The sequence below is a fragment of the Papio anubis genome, chromosome 2 (assembly GCF_008728515.1).
Source record: "Papio anubis isolate 15944 chromosome 2, Panubis1.0, whole genome shotgun sequence".
NCBI lineage: Eukaryota > Metazoa > Chordata > Mammalia > Primates > Cercopithecidae > Papio > Papio anubis.
This window is the reverse complement of record NC_044977.1, coordinates 193,596,771-193,609,750: the sequence shown is the minus strand read 5'-3', so window position 1 is coordinate 193,609,750 and position 12,980 is coordinate 193,596,771. Positions and strand designations below refer to the sequence as shown.

General features: G+C 41.0%; 1 protein-coding gene across 3 annotated transcripts in view; it reads right to left on the bottom strand.

Moving 5' to 3' along the window:
- LMLN (leishmanolysin like peptidase) overlaps positions 1-12,980 on the bottom strand; it is a 76,513-nt gene that overhangs the window by 19,455 nt on the left and 44,078 nt on the right. For all 3 annotated transcript variants that reach the window (XR_642488.4, XM_009198834.4, XM_003918669.5), the window contains exons 13-14: positions 3,950-4,082; positions 1,117-1,276 (exon numbers count right to left, since the gene is read on the bottom strand). Coding sequence is in view for 2 of the 3 variants with exons in the window: in XM_009198834.4 (XP_009197098.2) it covers positions 1,117-1,276; positions 3,950-4,082 (293 nt within the window). In the remaining variant the exon portion in view is untranslated. The remainder of the gene's footprint in view (positions 1-1,116; positions 1,277-3,949; positions 4,083-12,980) is intronic.

Here is a 12,980-nt window from a genome sequence, read left to right as displayed (position 1 = left end):
CTCGTCCTCCTGCATAGCTGGGACCACAGGTGTGCACCATCACACCTGGCTAATTTTTTGTATTTTTGATACAGACAGGGTTTCACTATGTTGCTCAGCTGGCCTCAAACTCCTGAGCTCAAGCAATGCACCTGCCTTGGCCTCCCAAAGTGCTGCGATTACAGGCATGAGCCACTGTGCCTGGGCAGGACATTTATTAAATAGATGAGTGATGGGGAAAAACGCTGCAGGAATCCAGTTACATCTGCCAAGTTTAAGAGTAAAAGGTAAGAATACAAAAATTTAGAATTTAAATGCCTTAGTCTGTAATAAAGTATGGAATGGGGGTGGGGGTTTGGAGACTAGGTTAAAACTTCTGATGAACACAGAGAGAAAAACTACTTACTGCCCTTTCTTACATCAGATGTGAGAACATTTCTGTTTACAAAGGTAATTAGTATGAGCAGTAACTTATTGCAGAATATCCAATTCTTTATTCCTTTGATAGCTTGTTCATTTATATGTGTTAAGAGGAAACAAATAATACGGTAACATATCTTACTGGCCATGAGACAAGAACATTGTTTTGACATCTGAAGAGTGACATGTTGCTTCTAACTTACATAAACGCAGCTTATCTAAGGTATTTTAATAAAAAGAGGTTGGCATTGGAGGATCTTGCACTGACACAAATTAACTATATTACTTAGTATCTATCCGCTTATCTGGGAAATACAGTAATGTCTTCCTTATGTTTCTCATAATGTTTTCAGAAGAATAAAATGGTAAGAATGAAAGTGGTTTGCAAATGGAAAGTGCCATGCAGCTAGAAGGTATGACTAAAATATAGTGTGTGCACGCATACGCTAATAATCCCTTCGATAGGTCAGGCACAGTTGCAAGCACTTACTACATTAATTCATTTAATTCTCACAACTCTATAAGTATTGTCTCCATTGTACAGATGAAGAAACAGGCAGAGAAAAGCTAAGTCACTTCTTAAATATGGATAGCAGCTGAACTATAAAGCAAATTCAGACCGTTCTGCTCTAGGGTCTGTGCCCTTAACCACTATTCTATATTGCTGATATATAATTTTAACATGTATATTAAACTTCATTTCACTAGCCGACTAACCTGGTTGATTTTCCAATATTCTACAATCTGAGCTGCGCTGATATTCACCACTTAAATGCCAACTGAATTCCTGACTGAAAGGGCAATAGTCAGCAATTTCCACGGAGCCACCATAGTAAGGCAAATCTTCTGCAGGTATCCCACTGAGTTCATCAAAGTACTGCAAAACAAATATTGGGAAGACAAGAAAGAAACATTCTGTATAAACAAGAGGAAGTGCACAGGTAATATTTTGCAACCCTCTAATGCCATATAACACAAGATACTAAAGTACTTTTCTTCATCCACTGCACCAAATAAAGAAGACAGTAGTAAACCACCAGAGGAGTAATTTAAGGTTGCTATAGTTCTACAAATAAACAAGGTAAGTAAATGAGTCTTAAGTTATGTATTACAATGTTCAATTAGACTAATGTTTTAAACGAATGAAATAGTTTTAATTACACTGAGTACAAAGAAGTTTTTTTTTTTTTTTTTTTTTTTTGAGACGGAGTCTCGCGCTGTGTCACCCAGGCTGGAGTGCAGTGGCGCGATCTCGGCTCACTGCAAGCTCCGCCTCCCAGGTTCACGCCATTCTCCTGCCTCAGCCTCCGAGTAGCTGGGACTACAGGCGCCCGCCACCACGCCCGGCTAGTTTTTTTTTTGTATTTTTAGTAGAGACGGGGTTTCACCATGTTAGCCAGGATGGTCTCGATCTCCTGACCTCATGATCCACCCGCCTCGGCCTCCCAAAGTGCTGGGATTACAGGCTTGAGCCACCGCGCCCGGCCCAAAGAAGTTTTAAGAGTTGACAAAATATAAAACTAATGCATAAAGTTACATTTTAAATATATTTTTCAAGAGTTTTTAGGAGGCAGTTTACACGTTGTTTTGACAAACTTGAAAAAATTAAAATCTGAGAAAATAAATGAGATCATATATAAAAAATACTTTGAATGCCAAAGGTACAAGGCACCAGATACATTTTATTGTTCCTTTCTTTTTTATAGTAATTTTATGGCCGGACATGGTGGCTCATGCCTATAATCCCAGCACTGTGGGAGGCCAAGGTGGGCGGATCACCTGAGGTCAGGAGTTCAAGACCAGCCTGGCCAACATATAGTGAAACCCCATCTCTACTAAAAAAAAATAATAATAGCCGGGCGCGGTGGCTCACGCCTGTAATCCCAGCACTTTGGGAGGCCGAGGCGGGCGGATCACAAGGTCAGGAGATCGAGACCACGGTGAAACCCCGTCTCTACTAAAAATACAAAAAATTAGCCGGGCGCGGTTGTGGGTGCCTGTAGTCCCAGCTACTCGGGAGGCTGAGGCAGGAGAATGGCGTGAACCCGGGAGGCGGAGCTTGCAGTGAGCCGAGATCGCGCCACTGCACTCCAGCCTGGGCGACAGAGCGAGACTCCGTCTCAAAAAAAAAAAAAAAAAAAAAATAATAATAATAATAATAATAATAATACAAAAATTAGCTGGGCATGGTGGTGCACAGCTGTAGTCCCAGCTACTTGAGAAGCTGAGGCAGGAGAATTGCTTGAACCTGGGAGGCAGAAGTTGCAGTGAGCCAAGATCATACCACTGCACTCCAGCCTGGGTGACAGCAAGACTCCATCTCCAAAAATAAATAAATAAATGAAAATAAAATAATTTTATGTGTTTTTTCACCCCTGGATGCACCAGAGAAATTTTTAAAGATGTTACATTTTTGAGTTATATTACTATGCCTATGAATACATTTGCTATTTTATGGTATCTGAAGCATTCAGTGAGCTTATAAATATGTGTAGGAAGCTTAAAATTCAGCAGCTTTATTTTAAATTAGCTTCTGAGACATCATTTCTGACAAAAGGTTCCTTTGTAAATAGCAGGTACAGTTGAGGCTTTTTAAAGATAGCTTTGGCAACAAGAAATGTAAAGGTCATGGCCAAGCGCGGGGGCTCACGCCTGTAATCTCAACACTTTGCGAGGCCGAGGTGGGTGGATCACATGAGGTCAGGAGTTCGAGACCAGCCTGGCCAACATGGTGAAACCCCGTCTCTATTAGAAATACAAAAAGTAGCCAGACATGTTGGCTCACACCTGTAATCCCAGTGCTTTTGGAGGCCGAGGCACATGGATCACTTGAGGCCAGGAGTTCGAGGCCAGCCTGGGCAACATGGCAAAACTCCACCTCTACTGAAAAATATGAAAATTAGCCAGGCATGGTGGCTCACAGCTGTAAACCCAGCTACTCAGGAGGCTGAGGCACGAGAATCACTTGAACCCGGGAAGGGGAGGCTGCAGTGAGCTGAGATCATGCCACTGCACTCCAGCCTGGGCGACAGAGTGAGACTCCGTCTCAAAAAAAAAAAAAAAAAAAGATAAAACATAAAAAGAAACATAAAGGTCAAATCAGAGATCCAGACAAGATATGTGTGACCATTTCCTTAATCTTTTGGATCCCATGAATCAAATCTTTTCCAAAGCAGAGTTTCCAAGTCTTCTAATTAATTGGATTAGAGTACTTAAGTTATTTTCTTTAAAGATTTTTTTTCTGTGTAGATTAGAGGAATTTAAATAGCAAGATTTTGGAAATAATTAGAAAACATAAACAGGTAAAAACAGATCAAATATTCAAATTCTTCTTGCCATTATTGTAAGACACTGCTAGATTTTAACTAAGTGCTATCAATTAGGACATTAGTTATAAAGAAATGGAAGCATTATTCCATTTTTTTCTAACTTATGGAAAACAAACAGGGCCTTATAAATTAAGAAACTTACGAGAATTTACTCTTTTAATTAAAATGGAGACTACTTTTGAAAAGCTGATTCCTACAACTGTGCCCCAGACCCGTTTTACCTGGTATTCCTGTGGTAAAGGTTTAGGGAACTTCTGCAAATTACACACTGCAACTGCTCTCTGGTCCTGTCTGCAAGTTAACTGCAGTGGGTTACTTCTGAGCGTGTCACAGTAAGGGCTCAGTGTCTGCCTCCTGCAAACAAAGAGAAGTGCCACAGTATCAAACTTTAAAGAAAATATTGCAAGTCCATTAAACAGCCAACAAATGGAAATCCAGATCCCGGCCTAAAAACACAAACCTTCATAATTAACAAATGGGATTCTCGGAAAGAGATGGAGGTAACGTCCCCTCTGCCCTGCAGCTACAAAGAGTGAAATTTTCTCTATTCAATAATCTGACAGTTTGTTTAATTGACCACCTTCACCAGACAATCTTATTTTCCTGTGCAAAATAAAGATTATGTGAATATTCCTAATTGTTACCAACTTGTTCTGTTCCATTAAATGTAATCTTGAAAATATAATTTGAAAAAAGGGCATGTAAATTATTAAAAGATATTAGAATCTGTTGCACTGTCTTGCAAAAACAACCTTCAAACAAACCTGTAATTCTTAGCAGTCATCAAATTGACAATTTACAATATAAAAATTATATTAATATCATAATAGCAATTTTATAAACAAAATCTCAGTATTCCTAAATAATAGAAATCCTATTAATACTGGTCTACCAAATTGTAATAGAATCATTGACAATTTTTCTCTTCTTCCACGTATTTCTTTTTTTTTTTTTTTTTGACATGGAGTCTCGCTCTGTCGCCCAGGCTGGAGTGCAGTGGCCGGATCTCAGCTCACTGCAAGCTCCGCCTCCCGGGTTCATGCCATTCTCCTGCCTCAGCCTCCCGAGTAGCTGAGACTACAGGCGCCCGCCACCTCGCCCGGCTAGCTTTTTGTATTTTTTAGTAGAGACGGGGTTTCACCCTGTTAGCCAGGATGGTCTCGATCTCCTGACCTTGTGATCCGCCCGTCTCGGCCTCCCAAAGTGCTGGGATTACAGGCTTGAGCCACCGCGCCCGGCCTCTTCCACGTATTTCTTAAGGAAAAAAAGCCTGTATTAAATATTTCTTATTTTAAGGAAAATTGATGAATTGTCTTATTTAAATGAACACAGTGTATCAGCATACATCTTTAGGGAGTTACAGCTTCCTAAGATGAAACATACAAAATACTTACCACAGTCTTCAGCAAATTGGAAGCAGCACAGTATAACAGGAAAGCAAACGTTTTGAAGTAATCGCACAGGTCTGGGTTCAAACACCAGCACCAGCCACACTTCTGTGGAAATTACTTAACTTTCCTGAGCTTCAACCGCAAAGCACTCAGTGCCTGGCACACACAGGCTACTCAATAAATGTAATTTCTGCTGTTTATACCATTTTCATAAAATTTTCATATAAGGCAATATTTTAACTTCCCATGATAAAGCTTCGAATGAATATGGAAGTTCATATTCCAATAGTTCTTAATCAATGACTTTCTTGATTCCATGAAAGTCATTTCTGTTTTTTGTCTAAAACCAAAAGGCATATTATATTTACTTTAAATTACATAAAATGAGTTTTGGCTAAATGAATAAAGAAGAAAAAAGAAGTTAAAAGTTAGCGATTTTAAACATTCCAAAGTTAGAGCTAAGATTCATGGCTTACAAATTCCAGAGAAGCACTGTCAAGAGAGCTAGAAAAAGTCTCTATCTGTGCTGCCCGATGTCGCCATCGATCATGTATGTCACCTGAAAGGTGACTAGTTAACTGAGGAACTAATTTTTTTTTTTCTTTTTTTTTGAGGCGGAGTCTTGCTCTGTCGCCAGGCTGGAGTGCAGTGGTGCAATCTCGGTTCGCTGCAAGCTCCGCCTCCCAGGTTCAAGCAATTCTCCTGCCTCAGCCTCCTGAGTAGCTGGGACTATAGGCGCCGCCACCACAATTACACCTGGCTAATTTTTGTATTTTTAGTAGAGACGGGGTTTCACCATGTTAGCCAGGATGGTCTCGATCTCTGAACCTCCTGATCTGCCCACCTCAGCCTCCCAAACTGCCGGGATTACAGTCATGGGCCACCGTGCCTGGCCCTGAGGAACTAAATTTTAAATGGTATTTAACTTTAACTAACTTAAATATAAGTTCAGCCCCATGTGGCTAATGGTACCACATTAGACAGTATAGCTCTAGAGTCAATATTCACATCAAATGAGCTAGGCAGAGGAGTTGGGTGGTTTATCAGTTTTAGTTGCTTCAAACATAGAAAGAACCTTATTTTAAGTATGTGTACATTGAAGTGATTCAAATAAGTATGGTTCTGCCTATGCTCACTCAACCAACCCCTTCTCACACTGGTTTCCCAACAATGGAGAAGAGTCACAGCTGACGAAGCCCAGAAGTTAGGCATCGGCCCCTGTGCTCAAGAACGGCCGCACTGGAATCCCTAACATACACACAGGCAGACACTGGAACCCCTAACATACACACAGGCAGACACTGGAACCCCTAACATACACACAGGCAGACACTGGAACCCCTAACATACACACAGGCAGACACTGGAACCCCTAACATACACACAGGCAGACACTGGAACCCCTAACATACACACAGGCAGACACTGGAACCCTAACATACACACAGGCAGACACTGGAACCCCTAACATACACACAGGCAGACACTGGGAACCCTAACATACACACAGGCAGACATAGGAACCCCTAACATACACACAGGCAGACACTGGAACCCTAACATACACACAGGCAGACACTGGAACCCCTAACATACACACAGGCAGACACTGGAACCCCTAACATACACACAGGCAGACACTGGAACCCCTAACATACACACAGGCAGACACTGGAACCCCTAACATACACACAGGCAGACTGGGTCTGTGCTGCCGGAAGATGGCTTCTATCCTGTGAATGATTCTGAACTTCAATGCTCCCAAGTGGGACATTTGAATGATTATGACAGGGGTCAGCAAACTCAACTCTTGGGTCAAATCCTGACCACAGTCTGCTTTCTTTCTTGTCGATTTTTTGTTTTTAAAACAGGGTCTCGTTGCCCAGGCTGGAGTGCAGTGACACAACTGCACAACCATAGCTCACCGCAGCCCTGATCTTCTGGGCTCAAGCAATCCTCCCACCTCAGCCTCCCAAGCAAGTGGGACTACAAGCATGTGCCACCATGCTCACTTACTTTTTGTAGAGATGGGGAAGATGACAGGAACATGGCCATGCCCATTGGTTTTGCCTCTTGCTGTATAAAAGCAGAGGTAAGTAGTTGTGACACAGATTGTAACAACCCTCAAAACCTAAAACATTTACTATTTGGACCTTAAAAAAAAAGCCTTGCTGGCACTGGCTTATGAATCAAAGGATAGAAGAGAATCCAAGGGACCCACGGCTTTAGTTTTTAAGAATAAAGAAGTAGAAGTCCCTTCTGTTTCAGGTCTTAGGTGATGCTATAATTGGGATCAAAAGGGGAATAAACAGAGTTGCAACTGTTAACAGAAAAGTGAACAAAAACCTCCCTGAGCTCTTGCCGCTGCAGTGTGAATTACAGACTTCCTCTGACACACCGGGACAGTGGTTCCCAAACTCCATTACACAGTAAGATCACTCGGGAATTTAGTAAAACAAACTCACACAACGCTAGTGCCTGGCTCTTAGCACAGTCATGATTTAACTTGTAACCTGGGTATGGAGAGTTTTTCAAGTTCTCTAGATGATTTTCATAAGCAGCAAAATTTGAGAACCCCTAACTGGCAGATCAGGCTGTAGCGCAGGGTTAACAAGCTGTCCTCAGAGTGGCTGCCGGTGCTTCTGGCTACTGCCTATTATCTTCACATTAGGGTTACAACCCAGAGGTCAGACTCCTTAGTAGAAACCACAAGTGATTTAAATTGCTTTATGACCTAACGCAGGTAAGAAAAGATGAGAATAACATTTTCTTTTCTTTCTTTTTTTTTTTTTTTTTTTTGCAACAGGGTCTTGCTGTCACCCACACTGGATTGCAGTGGCATGATCATAGCTCACCACAGCTGTGACCTCCTGGGCTCAAGGGGATCCTCACACCACAGCCCCCAAGGAGCTGGGACTACAGGGCCATGCCACCATGCCACCATGCCAGGCTAATTTTTTTTACTTTGTAGAGATAGGGTCATGTTGCCTAAGCAACATGGTCTCAAACTCCTGGGCTCAAGCAATCTTCCCTCTTCCCAAAGTGCTGGGATTACAGGTGTGAGCCACCACACCATACCTGACCCACCAGGGGAAATTTTTTTAAATATAGAAAGAGAAATGTAAGTACCACTTCTAATTCCGGGAAGACGGACTAGAGAGGCTTTTCCCCATTCCTCCCTCTGAGTACAACTAAAACCCAGTCGCTGAATTCCGGGAAGACGGACTAGAGAAGAGGCTTTTCCCCATTCCTCCCTCTGAGTACAACTAAAACCCAGTCACTGAATTCCTGGAAGATGGACTAGAGAAGAGGCTTTTCCCTATTCCTCCCTCTGAGTACAACTAAAACCCAGTCACTGTAAATTAAAGAAATAAAAGAAGACTCTGAAGGGTAGAGAGAACTCACACTAGTTAAGGACTTCAGGACTCGAAGACTGACGTGGTGGTGAATTCTCTCAACAACTGATAGACCAACTAGGCTGGAAATCAGCAAGGATACAGAAGGACTTAACATCATCAACCAACAGGATGTAACTGACATTTACACGACACTCCACCCAGCGTCAGAATGTACGTTCTTTTCAAGTGCCCATGAAACGTGTATAAGATTGGCTGGGCGTGGTGGCTCACGCCTGTAATCCCAACACTTTGGGAAGAAGCCAAGGCAGGTGGATCAGCTGTGGTCAGGAGTTCAAGACCAGCCTGGTAAACAGGATGAAACCCCATCTCTACTAAAAATACAAAAACTTAGCCGGGCGTGGTGGCGGGCGCCGGTAGTCCCAGCTACTTGGAAGGCTGAGGCAGGAGAAGAGCTTGAACTCAGCACCAGAGGCTGCAGTGAGCCAAGATCATACCACTGCACTCCAGCCTGGGTGGCAGAGTGAAACTCCATCTCAAAAAAATAAAAAAAATAAAAAAACATATATCAAGATAAGACCATATGTTGGGCCATAAAACAAACCTGAACAAATTTAAAATAACTCAAATCATACAGCATATATTCTCCAACTACAATTCAACAACAAAAAATAACAGAAAAATTTCCAAATACTTGTATACCAAACAACACACTTCTACATAATCCATGGGTCAAAGAAGAATCTCAAAGAAAAATTTTTAAAAATACATTGAACTAAATGAAAATAAAAACACATTGAAATTTGTGAGACAAAGCTAAAGAAATGCTGAGAGGAAAATGTATAGCAACAAACAGCTACATTAGAAACAGGAAATATCTCAAATCAATAATCTCAAAAATCGAGATTAAGAACAGAAAAATAGGCCGGGCACAGTGGCTCACGACTGTAATCCCAGCACTTTGGGAGGCAGAGGTGGGCAGACTGCTAGAGCCCAGGAGTTCAAGACTAGCCTGAGCAATACAGTGAAACCCTGTCTCTACAAAAATATAAAAATTTAGCTAGGTGTGGTGGTGTGCGCCTGTAGTCCCAGCTACTCGAAAGGCTGAGGATAAAGGTTTGCTTTCTTACAATAATGGAATTAAACTAGAAATCAATAACAGAAAGATAGCTGGAACATCTCAAAATAGCTGGAAATTAAACAAAGCACTTTTAAATAATACAGTGGTCAAAGAAGAAATCTTAAGAGAAAGTTAAAAATATTTTGAACTTGAAGTGACACAAGAGTTTTGAATTAAAGAGAAAAATATTTTGAACTAAGTCAAAATAAAAATAAAGCATGAAAAACACCTCATTATATCCTAGGATTTATTACTTCAGAGTATGACACAAATCATGTATTTATTTATTTAGAGATGGGGTCTTACTCTGCTGCCCAGGATGGAGTGCTGTGGTGTAGTCATAGCTCACTGCAGCCTCAAGCTTCTGGGCTCCAGTGATCCTCCTGCTTCAGTCTCCTGAGTAGCTGGGACTACAGGCATGTGCCACCACACCCACCTCATTTTTGTACATTTTTGTAGAGATGGGCTTTCGCCATGTTGTCCAGGCTAGTCTTGAACTCCTGGGCTCAAGCAATCAGCCTGCCTCAGCCTCCCAAAGTGCTAGGATTACAAGCGTGAGCCACCATGTCTGGCCATAAATAATAATTTAAATTAAGCCAATATTAAGTATGACAGGGGAGCCCATTATTTGCTCATTTAGTAATAATTATTATGTATTTTGTAACTTCTCTTCTATTATTTTTTAAATCTCTCTTACTGGAAGGATGTATCTGTTTTTCAAAATGTGTCAGATTTGAAAAAGATCAAGTTTAACTGACATAATTGTTCTGAGAGCCATACTGATTAATTAAAGGTAAAATAATTGGGGAAAAAAGAGAAAACTCCAGATCTGTATTCATCACAAATACAGAAACAAAAATCCACAACAAAATAATAGTTCATAGAATTCAGCAACATATAGAAATAATTATATGCCATGACCAAGTGGGGTTTACTCCAGGAATGCAAGGGTGATTTAATATTTGAAAATCAACCAATGAAATCCACCATATTAACAGGCGAAAAAAATCACATGATTATGCATATCAGCTAAAGTAGAAAAAGCATTTGACAGAAGGCAATATCCATTCACGATTAAAGCTCTCAGACACATAGGAATAGAGAGCTACTTTCTCAACATGTATAAAACATGTATAAAAGATAAAGAACATGTATAAAAACATGTATAAAGAACATGTATACAAATCTGCAGCTAACATTACATTTAATAATGAAAGACTGAATGTTTTCTCCCATGTTTATGGATTGGAAAACTCAACACAGTAAAAATGTCAATTCTCCTCAAATTGACACACAGGGTTAATGCAGCTCCTAGCAAAATCCCTGCAAGTTTTTTGGCAGATACAGACAAGATTATTGTAAAATGTATATGGAAATGCAAAGGAACCAAAACAGCCAGAACAATTTTAAAATAAAGTGGAAAGAAGCAGTCTACCCAATTTCAAGACTTACTAAATAATTACAGTAATTAAGGTCTGTGTGTTACTGGTGGAGGCACAAACACGGGGATCACTGGAACAGAACGGAAAACCCAGAAACAGAAACAGACCACCACAAATACACCCAACTGACTGTTTCTGCCACAGGCACGGAAGCAATTCCATGAAGGAAAGACAGCCTTTCCAACAAATGGTGCTAAAGCAACTGCCCATCTGTATACAAAAAACAAACCTTCATCTAAGTCTCCCACCTTATACAAAACGTAAGTCAAATGAATCATGGACTTAAATGTAAAGTGTAAAACTATAAAACTTTTGAAAAAAACATAAGAAAACTTTCAAGATCTAGAGCTTGGCAAAGACTTCTTAGACTTGACGTCAAAGACACAATAAGAGGACAAACTGAAATTCTGGACTTCGTCAAAACTAAAACCATTTGCCCTACAAAAGCCCCTGTTAAAAGGATAAAAAGACAAGCTATGAACTGGGAGAAAATATTTGCAAACCACATATCTGACAAAGGACTACTACCCAGAATACATGAAGAACTCTCAAAACTCAACAGTAAAAAACAATCCAATTAGAAAATTGGCTTAAGAGATGAAGAGGCTGGATGTGGTGGCTCATGCCTGTAATCCTAGCACTTTCAGAGGCTGAGGTGGGTGGATCACGAGGTCAGGAGTTTGAGACCAGCCTGGCCAACATGGTAAAACTCCATCTCTACTAAAAATACAAAAATTAGCCGGACATAGTGGCATGTGCCTGTAGTCCCAGCTACTCTGGAGGCTGAGGCAGAAGAATCGCTTGAACCCGGGAGGCAGAGGTTACAGTGAGCCAAGATTGTACCACTGCACTCCAGCCTGGGCAACAGAGCGAAACTCTGTCTCAAAAATAAAAAAAAAAAAAAGATGAAGAGACAGTTTGCCAAAGAGGATATATAATTAGCGAGTAAGCACATGAAAAGCGGTTCAACATCATTAGACATTAGGGAAACACAAATTAAAACCAAAATAAAATATCACTACACTCCTATCAGAATGGATTAAACAAAAAATCATGACAACGCCAAATGCTGGCAAACGTGGAGAAACTATATCACTTACACGTCACTGCTAGGAATTAAAAAGTTTGGCAGTTTCTTACAAAACTAAACCTGCAATTACTTAATGAGCCAGCAACTGCATTCCTGGCACTTTTTCTGGAAAAATAAAGATATATGTTCACACACAAACCTGTACATAGATGTTTATAGCAACTTCATTCATAATAGCCCAAAACTGGAAACAATCCAGATGTCCTTCAAAGTGTGAATGTTTAAACAAACTGTGGTATATCACACTGCGAAATATTAATCAGCCACAAAAAGTCAAATTATTGATATATACAACAACCTGGATGAATTTCCAGAGAATTATGCTGAGTAAAAAAAGCCATGCCCAAAAGTTCACATACAATATGAATTCATTCACATAACATTTTTGTTGTTGTTGTTGTTTTGTCTTTTTTGAGATAGAGCCTCACTTTGTCACCTAGGCTGGAGTACAATGGTGCGATCTCGGCTCACTGCAACCTCTGCCTCCTGGATTCAAGCTGTTCCCTGCCTCAGCCTCCTGAGTAGCTGGGGTTACAGGCGCCCGCCACCATACCTGGCTAATTTTTATATTTTTAGTAGAGATGGGGTTTCACCATGTTGGCCAGGCTGGTCTTGAACTCCTCATCTCAAGTGACCCACCCGGCTCGGCCTCCCAAAGTGCTGGGATTACAGGCGTGAGCCAGCCTGGCCAAGATGGCAAAATCCCGTCTCTACTAAAAATACAAAAATTAGCCAGGAGTGGTGGCGCACGCCTATAATCACAGCTATTCAAGAGGCTGAGGCACGAGAATCGCTTGAACCTGGTAGGTAGAGGTGGCAGTGAGCTGAGATTGCGCCACTGCACTCCAGCCTG